This window comes from Mustela lutreola, chromosome 12, assembly GCF_030435805.1.
Source record: "Mustela lutreola isolate mMusLut2 chromosome 12, mMusLut2.pri, whole genome shotgun sequence".
NCBI lineage: Eukaryota > Metazoa > Chordata > Mammalia > Carnivora > Mustelidae > Mustela > Mustela lutreola.
This window is the reverse complement of record NC_081301.1, coordinates 518,105-544,035: the sequence shown is the minus strand read 5'-3', so window position 1 is coordinate 544,035 and position 25,931 is coordinate 518,105. Positions and strand designations below refer to the sequence as shown.

Here is a 25,931-nt window from a genome sequence, read left to right as displayed (position 1 = left end):
CCTTCCGAGAGCGCAACTCCTGCCTGGGCCACCACACCCACACTCAGCCCTCCTGGGCCAGCCCATGTGACTGACACGGCGGGCACCGCAGGAACGCGGGGCAGGAAGGCGGGCAGCCAGGGGCGGGCACCAGCCTCGGACTCCAGGTGCCGTCGCCCCCACAGGGAGGCCCTGTCCTCTCCTGGCCCTGTGCCGTCCCACTGTCAGCCACGTCCTGCCTTAACTGCAAAATGTACCTGGGCTAAGAGCATGAAATGTCTCAGTACTGATTTTTTGTATCAATTGCGGGTGGAAACGAAGATATTCAGTGAATACTGGAGTCAGGAGATATATATGTGTGTATATACACACACACACACATATATATATACATAAAAGATTTTATTTATTTGACAGAGATCACAAGCAGGCAGAGAGGCAGGCAGAGAGAGACGGAGAAGCAGGCTCCCTGCCGAGCAGAGAGCCCGATGAGGGGCTCGATCCCAGGACCCTGAGATCATGACCTGAGCCGAAGGCAGAGGCTTTAACCCACTGAGCCACCCAGGCGCCCCTCCACTTTATTTTTTATGCTTCTCTATAAGTAAGCTCTATGGCCGCCCTGGGGCTTGAACTCATGACCCTGCGACCAGGAGGCACATGTCCTCCCAACTGGGCAGCGCCTCACTTTCTCCTTTTACGTTCTTAGGTTCATGCTAGAAAATCCAAAGTCACGTGTGGGGTCACATATTTCTGCCGGGCACATTGGCCTCAACGGAGGCCAGCGGAGGAGGAGCTACGCCCAGACCCACAGCCACCACCCTGCACAACAGCATCGGGGACCCCCTCTGCTGCCCCCAAAGGCCAAATGCAGGGGGCCTGGGGTTGTACCCGAGACACAGGGTGGGGGTCACAGCCTGGACCCCTGAAAACAGGGGCCCCTCATGTCTCTAGTTCAACAAGAATGCTAATTTGAAAGCTGTTTCAGTTGGTTTGCAAACTGAATTAAATGTCTGGGCACACACCTCAGTGATTTTTTAAAACGCTTTATTGATCGAATACACACAGCACAACGCAGCATTTTTAGCATATTTAGGTATGAGAGAACCTCACCACCGCCAATTTCTAGTCCCTTTTCATCACCCCAATAAGAAGACTCCATACCCGTTAGCTGCTGCTCCCCGCACTCCTCTGTGGCAACCACAAGCCCGCTCTCTGCCTCCGGGGGCCTGCCTGTTGTGAACGCTCTCACACACGGAGCCCCCCGGGACGCAGTCTGCATCGGCCCCTCCCCCAGCAGGCCGCTCTCAGGGTCCGTCCACGTTGTGGCACCGGCCGGCATCTACTCCTTCCCATGGCTGGACCACACTCATCTGGTTCTGCCTTGTGGCCACCATGGACAGTCGCACACCGATGTTCCCGTGGGCCCGAGCCGCCTGTTCCCGGGGGAAAGGGCTGGGCTGAGCCGAGAGGACACCACGCTGTCGGCCACACTGCTTCCCGCCACAGCGCAGGAAGGGCCTGACCGCGCATGGCCGTGCCGACACAGGCTCCTCGGCGCCTGTCCCTTTCCGTTTCACCCAGCCAAGTGGCAGGGACTTTTTTTTTTAAGATTTTATTTATTTATTTGACAGACAGAGATCACAAACAGGCAGGCAGAGACAGAGAGGGAAGCAGGCTCCCTGCTGAGCAGAGAGCCTGATGCGGGGCTCCATCCCAGGACCCCGAGACCATGACCTGAGCCGAAGGCAGAGGCTTTAACCCACTGAGCCACCCAGGCGCCCCGGGAGGGACTTTTAACTTACTGACCTAAGAGTTGCTCCTTTCTTTAAAAATCAGGATCACCAATCTAAAACACAAGAAAGTACTTTTCCAGAGATGCCACGTGGAGGGTGGGGGTCCCACCAGAGCGGCTGTGGGAGGTGCCCCACTGCTTCTGGGCTGCACCCTGCCGTGGCGTGCACACCATCAGGGTCACTCCAGTTGCTCAAGTTGGCTTCAGCCCCATCTGGGGGCCTCGCTGGAGCGCCTCCCTGGGACCCTTCCCACTGGGTGCAGAGGTCAGCAGGAGAGGGCACGAGCCAGAAGTCACCAGCCCCACCATTCAGTCGGGCTTTCCAGCTCCCTGCCCGCTCCAGAGCAGGCCTCCCACTGTCCAATAATGGGGTAAAATCACATGAATGATGAATGGCTACTTAAAAACATTTTACAAAAACATTTAATGTCGTTGGGAAAAAACAAACTCACAACGTGGCACACAGTTGTATTTGACAGAAAGCCACGGCACTACAGCGTGGGCCGAAGGACACTCCGGCCCACTCAGTACGAGACAGACGCGGAGCCACGCAGGCGCCGGTGGGGTTGGGGGGCAGGCCGCCCGTTCCATTTTCTGTTTCTTGTTTTCGTATTTGCTACATATCATACAATGAGCACACTGCACTTCCTAATCATGAAAAAAGAAAATCACAAATGAAACTTTAAAAGTTAAACTTGGGGTGTGTGGGTGGCGCGGTCAGATCAGCGTGGGCCCTTGGTGTCGGCTCAGGTCCTGGTCTCCGGGTGGTGGGACGCAGCCCCGCAGCGGGCTCTGCACTGAGCCCGGAGCCTGGGAGAGTCTCTCTCCCTCCGTCCCTCCCACTTGTGCGCGTGTGCTCTCTCAAATAAACGTTACAACCCTTTTAAAGATTTTTACACTCCAAGGAAACCTTCGCTTCGGGAAGGAGATGAGGCCACCTGCTCTGAGAGCCCCGCCAGACTGTGGTGAGGTGGCCCGCCCCACGGACTCCAGGTGCTCTCGCCGTCGCGTGGTCTGCCCTGGGCTGCCCGTGGGCCCGGCTCTGCCCTCGCGATCCAGCCCGCGGCGCTGACCGCACATGGCCCCAAACGCACTGGCTTAGAGCAGAACAACCCTTGACCGTCCCGCGTGGGGTCAGGCGCAGGAAGCGGAAGCGGCCTGACCGCGGGGTCCTGCTCCGGGTCTCTGGGGTCGCACCCAGCTTGAGGCAGGCCTGCGCTGTCTCCAGGCTCAGCGGGGGGCTGGGGGCCGCCTACTGCCCGCACGGCTGGAGCCCGACAGCCTGTGGCTCTCTGATGCTCGGCGCCCAGCTCCGATTTCCTGTTTCCTGCCGGGCTGCTGGGACAGGCTGGACTGCTGGGCAGTCGTCCGGCTTCTAGAGGAGGTTTTCCCGCCGTGACCACGGGGTCGCCGTGGACGGGGCAAACGCACGGTCCCTCCATTAACACAAAGTGTCGTTTCCCTGGTCCTGTTTTTCCTTGGTCTCCTCAGAACCGTGTCCCACTGGTCTTTTCTAAGATCTTGTTCATTTATCTGAGAGCATGAGGAGGACGAGCAAGCGTGAGGGGGCGGGGTCAGAGCCAGAAGCAAACTTCTGTCGCGGGGCTCGATCCGGGGACTCCAGGATCATGACCTGAGCCGAAGGCAGACGCTGCACAGACTGAGCCCCTAGGCGCCCCTCACTGGTCTTTTTAAGAGCTAGTTTTCAGGGAAACCTGGGGGCTCAGCGGGTTAAGCGCCTGCCTCCGGCTCAGGTCATGATCCCAGGGTTCTGGGATGGAGCCCTGCTCAGCGGGAAGCCTGCTGCTCCCTCTGCCCCTCCCCCTGCTTGTGCTCACGCTCTCTCTGTTGAATAAATGAAATCTTAAATTAAAAAAAAAAAAGGACTACTTTTCAGTCTTACTAATTCTATACTTTCTGATTTAATTACTTAATTAATTAAGCTTTTCTCTTTACCAACTCCCTCTTCTGCCTTTTGGTTTCTTCCATTGGTTTTTTACTTCTTTGGGCGTGATTTCCTCCCTCTCTGGCTGCATTCGGGCTTCCTGGGATTTGTGCGTCCCTCAAGATGCTCTGCTTCCTTCTGACTCCAGAGCTGCTGTGCTGGCCTGCTTCTGCCTCCCTCGGAAATGACCCGCTATTTCTGTCCGGGTTCTCCTTGGCACTCAGGACTCAGCCCGCATGCTTCACTTCAGAAACACGCACTCCTCCCTTTTTCGCTGTTTCCTGGGCTTCATCGGGCGTCACGTGAGGCTGTGGGTCTGCTCTGAGGTTCTCAGCCCGGCCGGCTTCCCGCCTTTCCCTGCCGTCTGCAGCACATGCGCGGAGACAGGCCTGGGCACTCGGAGAGACCGCGCTGCAGGGCCCTGGACAGCTGAGGGATCGTGTTGTATCTGACTTGCCGGTCCTGGCCCAGACAGACACCCACTTTGGAAGGGCCGCGTGTAGAAATGAGCTCAGGGACCAGCAGCAACACGTTCCTCCATTCGAAGCTGCAAGGCCAGGTGACCGGTGCTGGCTTGGGTCCGGGAGAGCAGAGGGGCGGTCGCTGCTGGCCCACGGAGGAGGAAGCCCTTGACCATCACAGAGGTCTGGAGAGGTACGCTAAAATTTTCCCAGGGTTACAGTCCTAGCTCTGAACCTGAAAGGGCATGAATCGTGGGCCGCTTCCTGTTTGCACAGCTGCCTTCTGCGTCCTTCTGGCTTTCCTCCCGAAGCTTCCCTGGGGCGGCAGAGGTATGAGCGCCCGAGTCAATGGTCAGCAGCCTTTGCAACGGCTGTGGCAGTGCGCTTCAGAGCTGTGGCTCACGACAGGCGCCTCCCCAAGGAACCCTCCATGGCCCTGAATCAGACGCAGCCCCAGTCGGGGCCAGGCCTCCAGAAGCTGGTCTCCAACACCAAGCATTTCCATCACACCAAGGTTATTTCTACTTCCTAAGAGAAAAATCTTATTTTCATTTTATTTTGTTCTTTGAACGTGCCTGTTGTTTAAAAAGAAAGGAAAAAAACCCCCACACACTTCTTTGCATTGGGCTAAACCCAATTCCTGCCATGTCTTTGACATCTGTGCTCCAGAATGAACCACAACTATTACATCCCTTTAAAAATAAGTTCCAGCACTACGCTGACTGGTAGCGGAGTCACAGTCTTACCTTAGAAATGGCCTTTTCTGGACTCTTCCACTGATGGAGCAACTGTGGGACCCTCACGGTCCTGGCGGGCCTCCCCAGAGCGCTGACGCGGTCACCCTCCCTCAGGACAGCGGGCCATCCGTCTGTGAAGGCCAGCTTCCGGTCGGCTGTGGGCTGCGCCACTCCAGACGTCTCAACACCTGCCTGGGAACAGATTTTAGCTCAGACAGAAGAAAGTTTTCTGCACAACATTTAAGCAGTTGAATTTCAGAGCTGGAAGAATCTTAGGCTCATTAATCATTTCAACCTTCAGGATGTCCGTTAAATAGAAAAACCTATCATTGAAACCTTCCTTAACAATGGTTTTAAACAAGGCGCCTAGTGGCTCAGTTCAGCAGGTTCAGCAGGTTCAGCATGTGCTTTCGGTTCAGGTCATGATCCCAGGGTCCTGGGATGGAGCCCCACATCGGTCTCTCCGCTCAGCGGGGAGCTGCTTCCCCCCCGCACCTGCCTGCTTGTGGTCTCTGTCTGTCAAATAACTAAATAAAATTTTTTTAAAAAATGGTTTTAGACACTTATTCTGAGATAACTGGAGACAGATACACGCACTTGGGAGAGAGAAGAGCTGACCCATATGCGTTCTACGCGGTCCCTCAGGTGTCACGGCAGTCAACGTCACCAGCAGGGCCTGATGTGGATCCCGTCGCCACCCAGAGCACCTGCCCTTGGGCCCCCGCAGCATTGCCGGCTCACAGCGTTCATCTGTCAGTGGCCCCGGGCGGCCGCGCATCTGTTCTCCATTTATAGAACTTGTCATTTAAGAAAGTTACATGAACGGAGTGAGAGTATGTGACCTCTCACCCTGCCACTCCCGAGGCCCACGGGCCTTGTACTCTTCGTCCGCAGAGTGTCCTCCACACGGGGACGCAGCCTCTGCGGGACGTCGGGGGTGACAGAGGTGACACGGCCCAGAGCATCCCGTGACGAAGGTGATGGGGGTGGGCTGCCCCACCCTCCTGTTAGGGAAATAAAGCCAGTCTAAGAGCAGATGCAGCAGACACCGCAGCGTCACCCCGACTATGGGAGCACCAGGCAGGGAGTGCACAGGGAGGTGGGGACAGAGCCCTAGGGGAGGAAGGGGCGCCAGCTGGGGGCAGAGGGGACACGGAGGAGGTCACATCCTGGAGGTCAGGGCTGAGTGGGGAGGACGGGCCAGGCCCAGGGCCCCAGCCCAGGGGAGGCTGCTGGTGACCCTGACAAGCCTTTGGGTAGAGCAGCAGCAGGAAGGCCGCCTGGAGCTGGCTCAGGGGCCCCAGCATGATGGAAATGGGGCCAGGGCAGCCACCTGGAACAAGGTTCAACAGAGTGATGGCAGGAGCCAGCGGCCCCGCTCGCAGGTATGTACCCAAAAGAACTGAGAACACGTCTGCACGGGACTCATACACAGATGTTCACAGAAGCATTTTTCAAGGTAGCCAAAAAGTGGCCGCTGCCCATCGGTGGGTGAACAGGTACACAAAGCAGGGCCAACCCTGCAATGGAACGTTACTGGTCTTAAAAAGGAACAAAATTCTGATACAGGTTACAACACGAATGAACCTCAAAAAAAAGTGACACTGAGCGAGAAGCCAGACGCAGAGTCGGTGTGCCGTGCGGGGCCGTTCACACCAACGCCCCGAAGCCGCAAGCCCGTAAAGACAGGACCAGCAGCTGCCAGGGGCTGGGGCGGTGGCGCCCGTGTCCAGCGACTGTGAGGAAGCACTCTAGAATCATCGGGTTTGGCTGCACAACACTGCGCACACGGAAAAACAGTGACCTGCACCCCTGACGACTGGATTTCCTGATACCCGAATTACATCTCAGTTCCTACAAAGTGCACAGTAAAAGTGCTAACACACTGAGAACCCTTGGAGGTGGCCCTGCGGCCCACGGGGGTAAAGAAATGGGGGGAGAGCTCGGGAAGGGGCTTAAGATGGACAGAATCACAGTATGTTGATAGGCTGACCCTAGTGAGCAGAAATGATGATGGGGTGGGGGAAGAGACAGATCTGTGGGTGTCGACGGAGGGGGTCCCTTCCAGCTGCTGCCATTTTCTCTGGAAGCAAGCAGCCAAGCTCTGGGCTGGGAGGCACGACAGGGCAGAGTGGGGCTGAGGACACGGGAGGAGGAAGGCCACCACAGGAGGAGGGAGTCGGTGGCACGTGTTGAGGACGGAAGGAGACCCAGCACTTCAGCCGGGCTCCTGCAGCCCCGATGAAGGGAATGGGACTGGAGCTGTGGGTGGTGAGGGGGTATCAGGTCGAAGGTGCGAGCTGCCGGGGTGGGCGGGGAGTGGGGGTTGCAGCTGTCAACACCGAGGAGCCCCAGGCGGGACCTGGGTGGGCCAGCGGGCTGAGAAGGGCCAAGCAGGGCTGCAGGACTGGCCCCGAGCAAATGTTGTCAGGAAGGTGCGGAGGATGGGGAGTGGGGAGTGGGAGGGACGCCCACATGGGGGGGGTTGGGAAGGACAGGATCCCGCCCTGGGTACCCAGACACCTCCAGGCCAGCAGGTCAGGAAACCCAGGCCCCACTGGTGGGGAAGCAGGTCCTCAGAGCAGAGGCTCCCAGACATTTACTGAGGAAGCTGCCGTCTCGGGCATGCCACAGGCGTGAGCCCTGACAGGTGCGCCAGGCCGGCACTCAGCACCCCTGTTCCTTAGCTAAGGAAGCCTGCAGGGTCAGAGAGCTGGTCCCGGTGACACAGGGAGGACACGCGGCCAGAAGCGAGCGGAGTGGCTCCCAGGTCCCAGGACCCACAGGCCCACTGGAGAAGAAGGTGGTCAACAAAGAAGGCCAGCCAGGTGGCGATTACAGCTGAGCTCCGGACACCGCAAAGGACACAAGCCGCCCCTGCATGTTCCCGAGTGTAAATAAAAGGCAGAGCCTTTCTCCGGGAGTGTTTCTGGGGCTGTGACGGCTCGTTTCACGTGTACACTAGCAAGGCCAGGGACCCACATAGTTGGTCAAAAAATACAAAAACACAAAAAATAAGTATTATTTATTGAATTGAGAGAGAGACACACGGCAAGAGCACGGTGGGGGGGACTGGAGGAATGGGGGGGCAGAGTGAGGGGAGGCAGACTCCTGCTCAGCACGGAGCCCCAGGTGGGACTCGACCCCAGGACCCTGAGGTCACCACCTGCGGGGAAGTCAAGAGCTGGAGTTGACTGACTGAGCCCCGGGGCGCGGCAAGTCTTTTATGACATCAACCCATGTGACGACGGCAACTTGTCGGCAGCGGGTGACCCTTCCTACCAGGGCACCGGGACTGGAGGTGAGGGCGCACTGGGGCGTGGAGGGCCTGAAGTCCCTACAGGAGGGACCGTATGCCCGACTCCAGGGCAGCAGGGCTCGTCCCCGGGTCTGGCCTGGGGACCCGCTCCCAGGCTGTCCACCTCTGCGCACCTGCTAGTGCACCTGCCGGGTCTGTTCTGCCGAGAGCCATGACCAGCACCGGCAGGACACGCACGCGGGGTGTCAGCGGCGAAGGCGGAGGCCCCGGTCACTCGGACCTCCAGGGAGGGCTCGGGCACGCGGCTCTCGGAGCTTCCACGCTCTCGCGGCGGGAGGTCCTCGGGGCCACCGCGGCTGCAGGGCACAGCCCGCACCGGGCGCCCACAGTCCTGCCGGCCTCGCCCTGCCCTGCCCGCCGGCGTCCCGGGGGCCCCGCGCCAGCCCCCCGCGGCCCGAGCCCCGGCAGTCGCTCACCTGAGCCCGCGGGGTCCGCCCGGAACCCTGGCCCGGCCTCGGCAGCAGCGGCAACGGCGGGCCCGGCCGGCCTCCCCCGACGCCCCGAGACCCCCGAGACCCGCACGGCCCGAGGCGCGGCGCGACGGGGAAAGGCCACCTCCCGCAGCTCCCGGCGGAAGTCCCGTGGCGCGCGGCGGAAGCGGGGGAAGGGGCGGGTCCGGACGTCGCGGGGGCGGTCCCCGGGGGCGGGGCCCGGGGCGGGGCGGAGTCGGCTCGGGGGCGGAGTCGGCTCGGGGGCGGGATCGCTCCGCCGCCAGGGGGCGCCGTGGGGCGGCAGGAGGCGGGGCGTACCTGCGGCTCGCGGAGTCCGCGCGCTCCAACCGAGCGCCCCCTCGGTCGGGACCCCTTGCCGGCCTCCGAGGGGCGGGGGGCCCACATCCCCACGCGGGTCTCCGGGCCCTCGGCCCCCGGTGGTCCCGCCGGGCCCCTCAGGGGACCCGCACCGCCGTCGGCCTCGCCGGCCGCGCTCCGGCCCGGAAGCAGACACGGTCCGGCGGGTGACCGCGCCGCCATGCCCTCTCGGGGAGATCTGGTGCGCGACTGGCACCGGGGCGTGCAGGCTGTGGCGCGCGGGGACTGGGGCTGCGCCCTCCGCCTCTTCTCGGGTGACCCGGAGCCGCCCGCCAGGATGTGCTTCAACGTGGGCTGCGTGCACCTGCTGGCCGGGGACCCGGAGGCCGCACTGCGGGTGAGCCAGGGGCTGACAGCCCGGCCCCCGGGCTTGGTCGAAGAGACCCCACCCCTTGGGGAGTGGCTCTGGGGAACCTTACTTACCGTGCCCTAGACCCAGCCGCAGGGGTGGGCCCCGGGACCCTTATTCCTGACATCTGGGGATGCCCCACCCCGCCGTGTTCTGCCTCAGTGGACACCGAAGGCAGGTAGGAGCTGTGCAGTCGGGGGACCTCACCCTGAACTCGGGCATGATGAGGGGGCGGCCTCCCTCGCCGTCTCCTCCAGATGGTGACCCTGTGCCAGACTCTGTGGTCATGGGGAAGGACTGGGGTGCTGCTGGCTCAGGCGCTCATCGTGCTGATACCTAGAGATTGGCTGGAGGCTGGATCCTGCTTGCAAGGGGCTTGCTGCCTCCCAGGGTGTAGAGTTTGGAACGGGGACTTCATCAGACACCTGTGGCAATGGGAAGGAGATGAGGTTTCTCTGGCTGGTACCCAGACCCCAGATCTAAGTACTCACCTTTTTCCCAGTCTCTTCCCCAAAATAGAACCAGGAGTTCAAGAGTGCACGTGGGCGTGAACACACAGCTCCTCTGCTGAGAGGGCAGCACAGAACCACTCTCTTCCCTTCAAACACTTCGTGTTCTTTAAAGTGATGTACATTCCCCAGGTGCATACAAAAATGCAGTAGCCCCGGCTTATCTCCCCGGTCCCCAAATGCCTCCAACAGAAGGAACCAGGATCCCGCAGTGTCTGAGGCAATCAGGCAGCTACCTGGAAAATGACACAAATGCAAGGAGAATTAGATGTTGTGGGAGAGCATCGACATCAGCATCTTGCAAAACTTGACCACAGGAGTGGGGGTGGGGGATACTGGGTAAAGGGTACCTGGGAGCTCCTCTGTCCTTTCTTGCGTCTGCATGTGAATCTACAGTTCTCAGCAACAATTTAAGTTTTATTTTTTTTTAAGATTTTATTTATTTGACAGACAGAGACCACAAGCAGGCAGAGAGGCAGGCAGAGAGAGAGAGGGCGAAGCAGGCAGAGGCTTTAACCCACTGAGCCACCCAGGCACCCCAACAATTTAAGTTTGAAAGTGTTATCCAAGAAAGGGAGTACGGTCACCAGACACCAGGTAGCTCAGCCAATAGTAAATATAAGGTCAATCCATTTATCACTTATTCATAAACTGTGATTTTTTTAAACAAGATTTTATTTATTTATTTCACAGATAGAGATCACAAGCAGGCAGAGAGGCAGGCAGAGAGAGGAGGAAGCAGGCTCCCCGCTGAGCAGAGAGCCCCATGCGGAGCTCGATCCCAGGACCCTGCAATCATGACCTGAGCCGAAGGCAGAGGCTTTAACCCACTGAGCCACCCAGGCGCCCCTATAAACTGTGATTTAACTAGAGAGGGGACAGAGGTGGTGAGCAGAAGAATATGGTATTAAATCCTTGACCCTAAGAGAAGAGGGAAGACTGTTCAAAATCAACAAAATTAAGTAATAGCATGGGCACATTAGCCGGAAATATGGAGATTTCTAAAAGTAGGTGGAACGGCTACGATTAATAAAACTCTCTGAGGAGCAGGGCAGGGTGAGCGGGGTGTAGCCAGGGCCGCAGTCTGTGGGTAGGAACCCTATGTGACCTTGACTTGGCTGCTCTGTGTGGTAGAGTAGCAAACAAATGGGTCTCTCTGGCACTGAGTGGCCCTCCATATCAGTGCCTCCGCGTGTACTTTCAACCTTAGGTCAATCCCAGCTCTGTAGGAACCCACCCGTTTTCCCAGATTTGTAAGACTGCGGTGCCCCTCCTGTTACCCGTGTTTAACTGATGGTCGATCGACTGCGTTTGAATGAAGTTAAGGGAAAAACTGTACTTCACACACATACTAAGACTTTTGTGTTCTTCTTCTAATACTTTTTAAAAGATTTTATTTATTGGGGCACCTGGGTGGCTCAGTGGGTTAAAGCCTCTGCCTTCAGCTCAGGTCATGATCCCAGGGTCCTGGGATCGAGTCCTGCATCGGGCTCTCTGCTCGGCGGGGAGCCTGCTTCCTCCTCTCTCTCTCTCTGCCTGCCTCTCTGCCTGCTTGTGATCTCTGTCAAATAAATAAATAAAATCTTAAAAATTTTATTTATTTATTTATTTATTTGATAGAGAACATGAGCAGGGGGGAAGAGACAGAGGAAGAGGGAGAAGCCCACTCCCCACTGAGCCTGACGGGGCTCGATCCCAGGACCCCAGGAACATGACCTGACCCGAAAGCAGATGCTTAAACAGCTCAACCCCCCCAGGCACCCATCTTTCTGATTGTAATAGATAAGAAGTGTGTCATTCTGTATAAACGATCAGAAGTAAGATTTTAAAAAGGCAAAAATCTTAACGTAATCTGTGCCCCAGAGGTAACATTAATGTGCTGCCATTTCGCCTCGTCCTCATGGCAGACAGGTTGCTTTGGGACAACAGCTCACTGTGCTCTTTGCACTTCGGGGAATCAGGCTCATTCTGGTCGTGACACCAAGGCAGACTGAATGGTGATGCAGGTGCCCAGGCACAAGCTCTGGGGGCCCCAGGACAAGGGCAGGAAACTTCTGTCTGCCGCTGGCTGTCTGGGGGCCATGGAATTCCTTGGCCCCCGGCCACTGGTTATCTGCCTGGACTATGTCTGTGACACAGGAGTGATAGAATTGCAGACCTTGGCAATCTATGGGCATTTCTATCCCCAGGCACTTGACCAAGCGGTGACCAAGGACGCCTACATGGCTGTTGGCTTTTTCCAGAGAGGAGTGGCCAACTTCCAGCTGGAGCGGTGAGCACAGGGGCGCCTTGTTTCTTCTCCGACGGTCCTTTTTCTCTGCAAAGTCCATTCTTAGGCTCCTCCTCCCCCTCTCTCCCCACGGGTCACCTCTTCTTGCCAACCCCCTCCTCTGCAGCCCCAGGGAAGCCTGGAGAGGGCACTGTGCTCGTGCTGGAGCAGGACACGGGCAGGGCCACATGAGAAGGCTTGTCTCTGTGCTGAGGCTCTGAGCGCTTTCATAGGCGTCCCTTCCTCTGTTCCTCACCATTTATTTTTTGCTGTAGGAGGGATGGTGTGACCCATTCTGCAAACGGGGAACCCGAGAGCAGGGCTGCAGGAAGGGTGTGTCCCAGGACACAGAGGTGGTTGGGATCCTCAGTGCTTGCCTGGGCTCTGCACTGTGGTCCTTCCCAGAGAAGGAAACATTCTGTGGGACAAGCTCATCTTGCCCCTCCCCCACCCAGCCCCCAGGACAAGCCCCACAGATGGCTCCATGCCCAGCAGGCCTACTCTGGGGGTCCCTGCTTGCGGGAGATGGGGAGTCCAGCGGGGGCTGAGGAGCTTCCGGCCGGTCTCTGCAGAGGGAGGCCCGCAGGGAACGGGAGTCCTGAGAAGCAGGAGGGAAGTGCCCAGGGCTCTCTGCACAACCAGGGCTGAAGAGGGTCTGGGGTGTGAACAGGGACTCTAGGCAGGGAGTCAGTTTCCAGAAGGCAGAGCTGGATCAGAGCTGGTGTCATCTCACACCTCAGACATGGTGCCCTCTCCACCTCCCACAGTCACGTCTCTTGATGGATTCCTTGACCGGCTGGTTGGGACTTGAGTGCCTACTATGTGCTAGGATCTGGGTGGCCACCACTGCCCCCTAGCAGGTGTCCATGGAGCTGGAGGGGGTGGGGGGACAGGCTGGGGCAGGGCTTGGCCCTTTCCCTACAGCCGCTGAGGCCCCCGCCCACCCCCCACTGCCTGCAGGTTCCAGGAGGCCCTGACTGACTTCCGGCTGGCCTTGGCTCAGCTCAGGGGTAACACCGCCATCGACTACACACAGCTGGGCCTGCGGTTCAAGCTGAAGGCCTGGGAGGTGAGCTCGCGCCACACTTGTGCAGGGAGCTGGCCTCCAAGGCAAGGAAACAGCTGGGGGCCCTGGGGGTGCTGTCTGGGGGCAGAAGGCCCAGGTGCCCCTTTAGGCCTCTCCCTCTGGGTCCCATTGTCTTGTTACTGTCACAGGCGGGGCCATATTGACTGATATGCTCCCTCTGGCCTCAGACGCCCCACTACCCCTACTGACCACACTTTCACCCCAAGGAAGCTTAGGGGCAGAAGAGGTGGGAGGCCATCGGGAGAAGGTCTGGGGAGGGTCCGAGTCAGCAGAGAGAGGCCGGTGGGGTCAGAAGGACTCACGGCTTGCCTGTGGGCCCCCACCCTGGGCTCTCCGTGTGGCTGACACCAAGGGAGGGGGATCAAGAGGACACCCCCAGCACTCCCGGAAACATGCTGCGTTGGAGCCTTCTCCAAACCATCTGTACTGCAACCAACAGCTCGTGGGGAAGTCCCCGCGGGTGGGGTCCGCAGCCCCTCAGGTCCCCAGATCGGCCCAGGTCACAGAACAGTGCAGGGCGGGGCCTGGGGAGCGGGCCGGGCGGTGGCCCCCACCCAGCCGTGTGACAGCATCTCCAGAGGGTGGCCGCTGGCTCTGGGAGTGTGGTGGCCCCTGGCAGGCCATGGGGACAGATGCCGCGGGAAGAGCGGCTTGCTTTCTCTTGACAGAGGCCGAAGCGGCCGAGCACCCGCTGTCCCCGCAGCAGTGGAGGGGTCAGCGGGCCGGGGCGGCTTCCAGGGGCACCGGGCACCTTCGCTTCTGCGCCCAGCGCGTCCCGCCCGCGACGGCCTTAAGCCAGCCCGTCTTTTCTCGCTGGGTGGGCGTGAGGGAGGGGACAGGACGGAGAAAAGGCTCCGGGGACAGCACCCCGAGCAGGGCTCTGAGCAGGGCCGCACGCGTGGAAGGGGCCGCAAAAGGGGTCAGGCCGGATGCGGACAGGGGGTGAGGCGGGCGGGGAGGACGGTCGCAGAGCGCGCACCTCTGCCCCCGACGTAGGGAGCCGAGAAGCGCCGGAGCGACGAGCCGCTCCAGCGGGCGCCTGGGCAGTGAGGCTGCCCGCAGAGCCCGCCCCGCGTGACGGCCGCCTGCCGCCGCCGAGCCGGGCAGCCTCCGCTTCAGCCGGGGCTCCCCGAGGGCCCCGAGGTGCGGGCAGTGCTTGAGGCGCAGCGGGTCCCGAGAGCGGGCTGGGGGCGGGGCCGGGGGCGGGGAGGGGGCGGGACTGGAAGGAGGTTCGAGAAGGGTTGGGGGCGGGACCAAGAGAGGGGCGGGGCGGGACTGGAAGGAGGTTCAGGAAGGTTTGGGGGCGGGGCCAGGAGAGGGGGCTGGGGGCGGGGTCAGGGATGGGCGGGGGCGGGACTGGAAGGAGGTGCAGGAGGGGTTGGGGGCGGGGCCAGAAGAGGGGGCAGGGGCGGGGCGGGGGCGGGACTGGAAGGAGGTTCGAGAAGGGTTGGGGCGGGGCCAGGAGAGTGGGTCGGGGGTGGGGCCAGGAGAGGGGCGGGGCGGGACTGGAAGGAGGTTTAGGAAGGTTTGGGGGCGGGGCCAGTAGAGGGGGCTGGGGGAGGGGTCAGGGACGGTCGGGGCGGGGGCGGGACTGGAAGGAGGTTCAGGAGGGGTTGGGGGCGGGGCCAGGTCGTGGGGCTGGGGGCGGAGGCAGCAGTAGGACCTGGCGTGGGACTGGGGGCGTCGCCTGGTTTGGAATCCGGATCAGAGGCAGGCGAGGGGTGGAGGACAGAGGGGGAGGTTGAGGCCTGAAGGGCTGATGTAGGGGTGGGACCAGGGGTGCGGCCGGTGGAGGGGAGCGAAGTGAGGCTGTCATCTCCCACCTCCCTCCCAGGTGCTCTTCAACGTGGGGGCCGCACAGTGCCGGCTGGGACTCTGGGCTGAGGCCACCCGCAGCCTAGAGGAAGCCCTCTCGAAGGGGCCGGAGGGGGCCGGCGATGACCTGCACACCGCCCTGGGCCAGCTGCAGGTGAGGGGGGCAGGGGAGAGCAGGCCGCCCCACCTGTGAGCGCTGTTGGGCGCGAAGCCCACAGTCCCGGGATCCCATCTGCACAGGCTCCCAAGACCCAGTCCACGCGATGAAGGAATTTCTAGAGGGAGGTTCCCCGTGTGCCCGGGTGTGGGGGCTGGGGAGGGACTTCCCAGGTCCCCTGAGAAGTGGGTGGAGGGTCCCTGAGGCCACAGCCCTGGTCAGATGCTCAGGTCTGCCTTGGCCGGAACCCCTCCAGAAGCAGGTCCCCCTGCAGCCTCGGCAGGTCCCCAGGGGTGAGGTCTTTCGGCCCCACAGGCGGCACCTGGAGCATCTGGAACCAGTGGATTTCCTGGGCAAGGCCAAGGTAAGGGGGTGGCCTCTCACCTCCTGCGGCAGGGGCTTGGGGCCAGCAGCAGCCAGCAGGCACCGAGCTCACGGTGTGGTCTGTATCGTTACAAGGGCTTCAGTGGGCGGGAGGAGAGGGGGCCCGGGGCCACCCCCAAAACGGCAGAGTGCCTGAGCTTCCTGAGCCCTGTCTCCAAGTGGAGCTCACCGATCCTGGCCTCTCGGAACCGATCCTGGCCTCTCGGAACCGGGAGGCAGAGCCCCCAGTGGAGGCGGGCTGCAGGCGAGGGAGCTCATGGCTTTTCGGCAGTGCTCCCCGACTCCCTCCACCTCAGCCACACTCTCCTGGCCTCAGTTTCTCCCTGTGCTTTTCTGTCTCTTTGTCTCCCTGCATTTGTGCTCCAGAGAGTGAGATCCCAGTGAGGGCTGAGGTCGACTGGCCAGGGCCAGGCAGCACCACCCAAATCACAGAACACTGGGGAGCAGGGCTGGGGTTCAAGGAAGTGACTCCAGGGCTCACAAAGGAAAATTCACCTGGGTTCCAAGCTGGTGGCCCTTGCGTTAGCCTCAGCACCCACTGAGGTCACCAAGGGCCCACGTGCTGGTGTGACCAGGTACAGGGCTGGTGAGGTCATGTGCCCCAAACACCAGGGCTTTGCAGACATGGCTGGCAGGGGCCGGGCGGCTCTGAGCTGCGCGCATCTGTGAGTTTAGACTCTGTCACAGTACAAACTTCTAAGAAGTAAAGACATTTTTAAAAAGTTGTATTAAAAATAAGTTAAAAGGCGCGTGGGTGGCTCAGTCGGTTACGTGGCTGCCTTCTGCTTGGGTCAGGATCCCAGGGTCCTGAATTGAGTCCGGCATCGGGCTCCTTGCCCAGCAAGGGAGCCTGCTTCTGCCTCTGCCTCTCCCCTTGCTTGTGCTTATGCGCACACTTTCTCTTTCTCTCTGAGAAATACACAAATAAAATCTTCAAAATAAAATTTAAAATTGTCAGCACAGGGATTTTCCTTGATGAGATGCATTTTTTCTGCCTTCCAGCACCCACTGTGGTGGTCTGACCGCCCTTGGTCAGGCGTGGGCAGCCCCCCAGTCCCCGGCAGATGGGACCCTCAGGAGTGTGGTGTGGGCAGCAGGCGCTGGGAGTGGGCATCGCAGGGCCCCTAGCTCAGCTGTCCCTCTGCTGTCCCTCACCAGGTGGTCTCCTCTGCCATCCCCGACGACGAACATGAGGACAGCCAGCCTCAGCAGCCCCAGGTGGGCGGGTCGTCTCCCAGCCAGCCCAGACTTGTCACCTGTCATCTGCAGGCCTGGGCATTTCAGACCTTTGTCCTGGGAAGGGAAGGAGCTACCCTGAGCTCTCAGGGGCCCCCAACATCCCTCTGATCTGAAGTTGGGAGTGACAGGCCTGTTGAGTGTGAGAGTCTCAACCGGGGAAGGCAGTGCCGGGGCTCCCTGCCCTGGCGCTGCCCCTGGGGACCTGCCTCCTGAGAGAGCGCGCTGTTCTGTGCCCACAGGTTCGGGGTGCGGATGCCGAAGGCAGACCTGGAGCCGCCCCACGGTAGGAAGGAGCGGGTCTCCTCTCCGCATGCGTGTTTCTCTGGTTGGGGCAGGAGTAAGGCCTGCATCGTGGCCCCTGAGGCCAGGGAAGAGCCTCTCTCAGCCCTCCCCGCACCCCCTCTGTCCAGAGGCCCTAGGTTTAGTCTGTCTGGAGCCTGTCCTGCTGCAGGATGAAGAGCCCTGTGCCCCCTTCCCACAGAACTGTCACTCAGGCCTCGGTGGGCACCAGAGGGGAGTTGAGACGTCAGGTCGCCACGACCCCACACAGCTCAGAACCGAGGGGCTCAAGGAGGGGGCTGCTGGGTTGTGGGTCGGCATTGCCAGACCAGACCCTTCCAGGTGGGGCCATCCCAGCTCAACGTCACACAGGGTGTGGGGACATCGAGCAGGCCCCCACCCAGGGCCACGGCCCCTCATCTCCACACTCGGGGTTCCTCTCAGGCTGTGTTGGGAGGGAACAAGCACAAGCTGGGCCAGTCCTGACAATGAGGGCTCCCCCTGCCCCCCAGGGCCAGAGACTCCGGCCCCTGCAGAACGGCCAGCCCCTGCGGTCCCAGGATGCCTCCTGAGGCAGAGACAGAGGTCGGCTCGGGACGGGGGGTACCGGTGAGTGAGTGGGTGGGTGAGTGAGCCCAGGCCCGGTGTTGGGGGGGTGCGGGGGCCACAGTGCTGGCAGGACACCCCCACCGGGCAGTATGGGCTCCAGGCCTGTGGGGACCTGGTTCCTGCCCAGAACGCACTCCCATCCAGCCTGGACTTACGGCTTCCTGCTGACCAGCTGATTCCCCGGCCACACACCTCACCACTGGGTCTGCTGCAGCAAGCCCCAGGCCGGGGAAAGCTGCCTGGACCTCAGGGGCCCCCACCCCTGGCCCCCGCTCCCAGCCTGTGGCTTTTCCTGCAGAGGCCCCGTGTGGAGCAGGTCGGCAGACAGGTTCCTCCAGGTAAGGACCCCCTGAGCCGCATGTGGTAGGCAGAGGCCGTGGTGGTGGGAGTCCTGGGCAGGCGTCTGGGGAGCTGGGAGCAGCCTCTTCGCCCCCGAGGGAGGCAGCTGGCTACCTTGGGCCTCCCAGCCGGGGTGTGGGCCACCTGAGCCCCTGCTCTGTCACCCTCCACAGGGCTACCAGTGGCCGGGGAGCCAGACTCCCGCCCTTCAGAGGATCCCTTGGGTGCTGGGGTAAGAGGCACAGGCCTTCATGTCACCCCCACTTTTCAGGGATTTGGGGTCCAGAGACTAGGCCCTGGGGACCCCAGCCCCTCCCACCCTCGTGGCTCAAAGGCCACCCCAGCCGGTCTTTGGGCATGCAGAGCTGGGGCTTCATGAGCGAACACTGCCTTGCTGCTCTGCCCCAGGGAGCGGCCATGGAGGAACCTGCGTCCTTGGTGACCGTCACTGCGCAGTGTGCCTTCACCCTGGCCCTGAGGGTCCCGAGAGGAGTGGACCTGGCCGGCCTGCGGGGCCTGCTGAGCCAAGCCCTCGGTCGCCAGGCCCAGCGTGCGCAGCTCAGGTGAGCAGGCCGGCCAGGGGCGGCCCTGCAGGCGTCAGAGGTCAGCGCCCGCCAGGAGCACGCCCCGCCCACTCGATGCCACTCTGAGGAGTCTCTTTGCAGTTACCAAGACCCCAGCAACAAGGGGCGCTGGGTCCCCCTCCCCGGGGAGGAGGCACTGCAGAGGGCCTGGCGGGACGCGGCGGCCGGCACTGGGGTTCTGCAGCTTCAGTGCCGGGTGAGCCTCCGGAGGACGTGGGTGGCCGGGGGGTGGCACGAGGGACCCCAGGGCCCTTCTGCAGCCCTGCCCACCCTGCGCCCCCTCCTCCAGCCACAGGGAGCAGGCGGCCGAGCTGCCCTCTACCAGGTGGTGGCCCAGCACAGCTACTGTGCCCGGGGGCCCGAGGACCTGGCCCTGCAGCGGGGGGGACGTCGTGGACGTGCTGTGTGAAGGTCAGTGGGCCGCTGGGGCATGAGGAGATGGTGTGAGCTCACACTGCCTGACGCGCTCTGAGGGACCCTGACCCCCTCATGCACAGTGGACCAGGCCTGGCTGGAGGGTCACTGTGGTGGCCACGTCGGCATCTTCCCCAAGTGCTTTGTGGTCCCGGCTGGACAGGACGTGTGAGGAGCCCAACACCCCGCGCAGAGCCCCAGTGAAGAAATCAGCTGTGCCATGGCAAGGAGGGTTTTAATAAAGCCGTCTCCCCCGCCCCACGAAGGTGTGTTCTGTAATCTGGGCTTGTCCACCGGGCTTCCAGAGTAGGGGTGGGGCTGCCACTCCAGGAGGAGCTACGGAGTCCGGAGACTGTCCCTCTGGCCGGGAAACAGCAGGGGTCCCGCCAGCTCTGCTGCTCCTAGACCTCCCACGGCCGGCCTGGGAGCCCTCTTGTTCCCGCAGTCACTCCCCGTTCCGGGCTTGAGCAGCCTCATGTCCCACAACACTACAGATCGCACAGCCCTGAGTGCTGCAGGGCCCTGTGTCCCAGCGTTTGTGCAGGAGGTCACCTGCCGTCCTGGGAAGCGCGGTGGAGAAGGGAACCTGGGGGGGGCCAGGATGCAGAGGCCACAATACAACCCGCTTGGCCAGAATGACCCTGAGGGCTGGGTGGGGCCATCTGACCACGGGGCCAGAGCCCACGACACAGGGAGACCCAGCAGGGCTCGTGGGAAGGCTCTGGCCCATGCAGCCGTCCAGGCTGGGGCAGCCCCCTACCCCCGCGCCCCACCAATGCCAGGGGGCAGCCCAGCTCAGCCCCAGGGCCAGAGGAGGTGGACGGCGGTGGCCCCGAGGGTAGCCACGACAGTCAGCACGGCGAAGACGACTCCAGCCGCCCAGACGCCGTAGCTCTCTGCCCGCCAGTGGGCGGGCAGCTGAGCTGGGATCATGCTGGTCAGGTTCAGCGTGTAGCCCAGCGTCCAGCCGATATCCATGCCGCCCAACTGTGGGACAGGCAGACCGGTCAGGGCTGTGGCCGCTGCCCCAGAGTCCCCAACCGCCCCCCTTGCCTTGTGTCGGATGGCCTCACCCTGGGAGGTGGTCACCTGCTTCCGGAACTCAATGCTGGACCAGGTGTCCTCCCTGAACCCATAGCCCTCGAGCAGCAGCGTGAGTATGTACAGGCCCGAGGCACAGTAGTCACGAAGCCAGTGGTCCTGCCCGGGCGAGCTTGCCTCTACCTGGGGGCCCGGTAGGCGAGGAGCCAGGTGACACCCCCTCTCCCGGCCCACCAGAGGCAGGTCCCACCCAAGGATGGGCCCCTGGGTCCCCTGCCTGGGTCTTCCCTTCCCTGGGCATCCCCCAGCCCTGCTGGCCACACCCCGCAGGGTGCGGTCCTGCCGAGGCCCAGCCTGCAGAGGTCGGTGCCTGGGGCAGCGGCAGCCCAGAGTGCTGGGCAGCGCTGGTGGGGACGGGTGGTCCCAGGTCCCATCCACCTGCTTCCAGGGCCTCTGGCAGAACTCCCAGACAGTGGCGTTGACGGTGGCCAGCGGCTGCTTGGAGGTGACGTTCAGGAAGTGGAAGGTGTAGTAGAAGTTGGAGAAGGCCTGGGGGCGGGGAAGGAAGCTGGGTGTGCCTGCCCCGGGGCGACACCTGGGTCTGCTGGGGTCAGAGGAGCCCCAGCACCAACCAGGCAAAGTGTCTGCCCCCCCCACCTGGAGACCCAGAGTACCCCACCCATCCAGGGCTCGCCCTAGGCCTGCCTGGCATCAGGCCTCTGGGGCTCCAGCAGGGGGCTGGGAGCCCGGGGAGGACAGTGTGGAGGGCTCCCACTCACGTAGAACTGGCCCCGCACGGGGGGCTGGTAGACCCCATTGAAGGCACAGTGTCCTCGGTCCTCGCAGCTGGAGAAGTTGAAGAGGCCCCGGATAGCAGAGACGCAGGCCCCGGGGTTCCCTGTTCCCTCCACAGTGAGGTTCCAGGCCAGGCCTGGGGGGGGTGTGGTGTGGACACAGGGTGACTCATATAGGGTCGCTGGGGACAGCGTGGCCCAGTAGCCACTGTGGTAGCACGGATGGCGGATCAGGGGGCCGGGGCTGCTCTGCAGGAGGACAGGGAGGGGGCCTTGAGCCCAGCCCAGGGCCACAGGCATCTCACCGCCCCTCTCCCTCCTCTGGGGGCCCAGCTGACCTGCAGCAGCTGAGCCAGGAGCCTGGTCAGCATCTGGTCACGCCCAAAACAGAGGTAGCTGTGGGTGTAGACGCTGTGCTCAGAGCCATAGAGGTGGAAGGTGGCCTGGGTGCTCTTGTCCAGTATGGGGCCTCCGGGCACAAAGGTGATCTGGGTGGAGGCCCCACCCATGTCCAGGGCGCCCACCAGGGGCCCCTCCAGAGGCCGGATCCATTCTCCAGAGAAGGAATACTGAGGACAGACAGGAAGCACCGAGTCCTGAAAACAGCCTCATGGACCCCCAGCCCCTCGTCACCCAGCCCCCACCGCAGGCTGCCCGTGGCACCTTGACCAGCATGCCCAGGACGTAGTTGATGGTAATCCAACCTAAGGCACCTTCATCCCGTCCAGCCAGGATCTCAGCACCCCAGAAGTCCAGGGGAGACCGGCCCAGGACCCGACTGATCGCCACGAGGATGTCTCCCGCCTGGGAGCTGTTCTTCTGGCTGGGCAGAAAGGGCCGGCTGCCGAAGCTGGCGGGACACCCGCAGCCCGCCTCCCTGCCACCGGCCCTCGGTGTCCACACCGCCATACTCCCAGCCGCTCCTCCTGGACGTGCCCCCAGCTGGCCCACCTCACCTGAGCAGCCTCATGTCAGCTGTGGCCCCAAGGAACACAGGCGTTTCCCGACGCCGAGCCTCCGGGACCAGCGCCAGCGCCTCCTCCAGGCAGTCCTCCAGGCTCTCGCCAGCCTGGGCAGGATCCAAGGCGTAGGAGGAGATTCCAGGCCCTGAAACACAGCATCTCAGGACGCGGCTCCAGGCCTGAGGGCCGGCTGGGCTGGGAGGGCCCGCGGTGCAGAGGCCCGTGTCCCCCCAGGAGATACGAGCATGCCCTCGCCACTGGGACCTTTGAGTGGGATCTTGTTCGGAAAACAGGTTTCTGCCGATGTAATTAAGTTAAGGATCTTGAGATGAGCTCAACCTGGATTCCTTGGGTGGGCCCTAAACTCGATGGTCCTGGTCCTTCGTGAGAGAGGAGAGAAGGCGTTGAGACTCTCGAGGAAGAAGGCTGCTGGCACCGGAGTGAGAGGTTGGGGTGACGGGACCGCGAGCCCGGGAATGCCCGGAGCCTCCGGAAGATGCAGAGGCAGCAAGGCCTGTGCAGGCACACGCAGACCCTGGTCCAGGACCTCCTTGGTTAGCTGGGCCACCTGGGGTAAGTCATTCAACCACTCTGAGCCGCTTTTCCTTTATGCCGATTGGCTGATATGCTACGGGTTTAAGTGTTGCCCCTACCTCACTCCAGCCCGAGCCGCCCCCAGAGCGCGCCCGGCGGGGACTCCGAGCCAGCCCTCCCACCAAGGACCTAGCTGCCGACTGACCTTTCACCTGGCAGGCCAGGGCCTGGCTGACCACCCCTGTGTTATTCTGCTTGTCTGCCGGCCACTGGTACACAAAGACGGACGTGTGGGAGGACCCGGCGTCAAACACGACCCCAAACTGAGGGTGACAGCAAGGTCAGGAGGGCGTGGGCCGGCCAGCATCCGCCCAGCCCCGCCTCCCCCTGCTCAGGGCCTGGCGCCTACCTTGATCTCTGCAGGCAAGAGGACACTGGTGGCCTCCACCAGGACGAGAATGAGCGTGGTGAGGCCTGAGGCCACCGCAGCCCCCTGCAGGGCCGCCAGGACCCGCTTCTTCCAGGTCAGCCCCATGAGGGGCCGGCACCTGCAGGGGGGCAGCAGGGGCACCCAGACTCCATGGTTGCAGAACGGCCACCTGGAGAGGCGCCCAGTCCTCGCTGGGACACTGAACTCCCTGCTGGGTCAGGGGGCAGGGCCGCAGACCACACACTAGGAGCCAGGCCTGCCCAGGGGACTGTGGGCTGCAGAGGGGCTGGGGCCCAGGAAGGCAGCAGGGCTAGCCCGAGACACACACAGCTAGTGGCGATGGGGCCCAGAAGAGCCCCGTCCCCATGCCGCATCGGGGACCGGCGCAGCTACGCCCCACCTCCTCCTCCCGCAGCCCTGCTCCCCCTGCCCTCCCAGGAAAAGGAGCCCCTGCCTGGCAGGTCAGATCCCGACTGAAGTCGGGGAACCCAGAACCCTCCCTTGGCCGCCGGCCTGCCGCCCGCTCTGTGGCTCAGGGCACTGTGTTCCCTCCGGGAGCGCCGAGGGCAGGCCTGAGCCGTGGGGACAGGTGACCAGCTGGATGGCTGCTTCCTGCCAGGCCACCTCACATGGGCTCTAGAGAGTGAGGTCGGCAGGGCCCCGAAAAGCACATTTTCTTGATGCAAAAGGACCTGAGATCATGGGGTTCTTAACAAAGACACCGGTTTTTATTTGAAAACCCAACCTCTTTCTCTAATCTGATTTTATGCTGGCTCCAGACAGGCTCTGGGCAGCGGGCCGAGGCAGAGCTGGGAGTGCAGGCCACGCAGGGTCCCCGTAGGGCCTGCTGCAGGCCTCAAATGTCCCCGAACAGGGCCGCACCTGCAACAGTGCGGAGCCTCCGCGCCGCGGCCCACGGGAGACCGCGCCCCGCAGCCCACTGGCAGCCTCACAAACACACACGCGCTCTGGGACAGGCTGTGGGGCTCGGGCCCCACTCCGAGGCTGGGAGGCAGCAACTCCGAGGCTTGGTGACCTGTCTGACAGTCCAGCTCTGAGGGGCCCCAGCCTGTGCCCCCAACCAGCACCCAGGGCATGGCAGGGCTCAGGACACTGGAACCCCACCCCATGACCCCATCTCCAAGGAATATAGCACTGTGAGACGCCCAGCCTGGGCCCCCAGCGGGTGGTCAGGGAGGGTGGGCACACTCTCCGTGTGTGCTGGTCAGCACCCCCCAGACCAGGACAGCCCCCCCCAGACCAGGACAGCCCCTCCCTAACCAGGACAGCCCCTCCCTGACCAGGACAGCCCCTCCCTGACCAGGACAGCCCCCCCAGACCAGGACAGCCCCCCCGACTAAGAGCGGCCCCTCACCTGGGCTGCCGGGCAGCTGGCGGCAGCAAGGAGAGAGCCGGACTGCGGTCACTCAGGCGCCTGCCAGGTGTTTTCCTTCCTTTTCTTCCCCCTCAGCGAGTCACCACCCACCTGCACCTGGACCTCACCGGGCAGGTGACGGAGTCTGGGCAAGGGATCCCCTGTGAGCCGGTCCTGCCCACCCCCAGTTCACAGACGGCCAACAGCGGTTCAGGGGGTGTCGAGCTCAGGCCCCTGCCGGGGAGCCACCCCCTACTACCTAGGGTCGCGCTCTGCGCCTCCCCTACCCGGGGTCATCCCCTCTCCTGTGGCCCCATGTGGAGTGCCCAGGTGGGCCCCCACCCTCCCAAAAGCTAAGCAGACTTTGCCCTTGAACCCTGCCCTCTCCCCACCGGAAGCCTGTTCCAGGCAGGCCGGAGTCTGGTGACCTAGGGCTTGGCTAGAGCAAAGGCTGGAGGACGCAGGACACTGAGATGTGGCTCCCGAGGGCGGCTGTCTTCAGTTGTTCCAAGCGAACGATAAAATTGCCCCATTTTTGTGCCCAGGTATAGACTCCCAGTAACACCACCAGTCAGAATTACCCGGCATCCATCCTGTGCCCCCGGGGGTCGTGCCGTGCCCCTGCCAGCCCCACTGCCGATGGCTTCTGGTCACCGTTCCCTCTGGGGAAAAGGGCCTGGGGATGGGGAGAGCCTGGCTTCCCCAACGCAGGGGGAAGCATGAGGCCTGGCAGCCACCGCCGACGCCCCAGTGCCGCCTCCGGCCCGCGTCAGTCCCGGTCAATCCGTATAGACCTGCCTCAGTGTGCATGGCCTGCCCCTGTCAAAGGCATCTGGGGCTTCCTGATCTGGCTGCAAGGAGTGGCCGGGAACCTCGGCGCCTGGGTCTCACCTGGGGACAGACCACTGAGAGTGTGCCCAGGTCATGTCTCACTGGGTTCGAAACTGCCAGTTTCTGGGGCGACACCCAGCTTCCCCGCACTCTCCCTGGCATTTGATGTCACGGTTTCTAATTTTGGCCCATCTGATGGGTGCACAGTGAAACTTCATTACGGTTTTAACTTGCACCCATGGCCCGGTGCTGGACACCTTCCCACCGCCGATTTGCCCACATATATCCTCCCTGATGAAATGTCACATTCTGCCCATGTTAAAATCGGATTGTTTGAGTTCTTCATGTTAAGTCCAGGGTGTCCTATAGAGGTGGCGTCCAGGCCGACAGGCTTGAGCAGCCCCTGGCTGAGCACAGCCAAGCCCATCAGGAGACCCCCCTCAAAATATCCGTGGGCCGAACTGCCCAACGGACTGCTCACAAGCAGGCACCGGTACCAAACACGGGAGAATTCTGTGTGCGGCCCGACCTCCCGGCAGCCCTCACTGCGGCCGCGGGCCGGACGGCCTCCCTTGCCGCGGGGTCAGGAGGACTCGTGTGCCTCCTGCTCCACCGGCTTCCACCCTGGCGGGCAGCCCCACGTTTGGGCCCCATCCGGTCGGGAGAGATACCACGTTTAGAACACGTATTCTGGATCTAACCCCCTGTCATGTATGTGTTTGCAAATTTTTTCTCTGGGTCTGTAGCTGGTCTTTTCATTTTGTTAACGGTGCATCTCACAGAGGAAAATTTTGAATTCCTGATGAAATGTGGTTTATAGATGTATTCTCCCGCGGACGGCTCCTTTCACGTCATTGCTGGGACCTTCTCACCTAACAGCAGGCCTTG

At 62.1% G+C, this 25,931-nt stretch overlaps 3 protein-coding genes across 15 annotated transcripts in view; 1 reads left to right on the top strand and 2 right to left on the bottom strand.

Annotated features, from left to right (window-relative positions):
* EXD3 (exonuclease 3'-5' domain containing 3) overlaps nucleotides 1-8,829 on the bottom strand; it is a 74,548-nt gene extending 65,719 nt beyond the window's left edge. For all 8 annotated transcript variants that reach the window (XM_059143649.1, XM_059143651.1, XM_059143650.1 and 5 more), the window contains exons 1-2: nucleotides 8,650-8,829; nucleotides 4,924-5,106 (exon numbers count right to left, since the gene is read on the bottom strand). The gene's annotated coding sequence lies outside the window, so the exon portion shown is untranslated. The remainder of the gene's footprint in view (nucleotides 1-4,923; nucleotides 5,107-8,649) is intronic.
* A 111-nt stretch (nucleotides 8,830-8,940) lies between these two features.
* NOXA1 (NADPH oxidase activator 1) lies at nucleotides 8,941-19,337 on the top strand. Its single transcript, XM_059142606.1, is given in 15 exon segments — nucleotides 8,941-9,379; nucleotides 12,090-12,172; nucleotides 13,130-13,238; nucleotides 15,091-15,225; nucleotides 15,485-15,592; nucleotides 16,771-16,830; nucleotides 17,091-17,134; nucleotides 17,643-17,739; nucleotides 17,954-18,077; nucleotides 18,252-18,310; nucleotides 18,487-18,641; nucleotides 18,744-18,858; nucleotides 18,952-19,044; nucleotides 19,046-19,073; nucleotides 19,160-19,337. Coding segments are annotated over 15 exon segments (1,476 nt in total). The 5' UTR covers nucleotides 8,941-9,202; the 3' UTR covers nucleotides 19,249-19,337.
* Nucleotides 19,338-19,378: 41 nt separating this feature from the next.
* Nucleotides 19,379-24,580, bottom strand: ENTPD8 (ectonucleoside triphosphate diphosphohydrolase 8). 6 transcript variants are annotated; one of them, XM_059142958.1, is made up of 10 exons: nucleotides 24,324-24,580; nucleotides 22,817-22,955; nucleotides 22,613-22,730; nucleotides 21,868-22,018; nucleotides 21,575-21,734; nucleotides 21,250-21,480; nucleotides 20,897-21,160; nucleotides 20,556-20,666; nucleotides 20,150-20,300; nucleotides 19,379-20,063 (listed from the first exon to the last, which is right to left on the bottom strand). In XM_059142958.1, exons 2-10 carry the CDS (start codon nucleotides 22,940-22,942, stop codon nucleotides 19,522-19,524), a joined length of 1,854 nt encoding a protein of 617 aa, XP_058998941.1. In that variant the 5' UTR covers nucleotides 22,943-22,955; nucleotides 24,324-24,580; the 3' UTR covers nucleotides 19,379-19,521. The 6 variants fall into 6 exon arrangements, with proteins under 6 accessions (XP_058998941.1, XP_058998938.1, XP_058998942.1 ...); XM_059142955.1 differs by having other exon boundaries at nucleotides 24,213-24,579; XM_059142960.1 differs by having other exon boundaries at nucleotides 19,734-20,063; nucleotides 20,166-20,300; nucleotides 24,213-24,580.
* Between the last annotated feature and the right edge of the window lie 1,351 nt (nucleotides 24,581-25,931).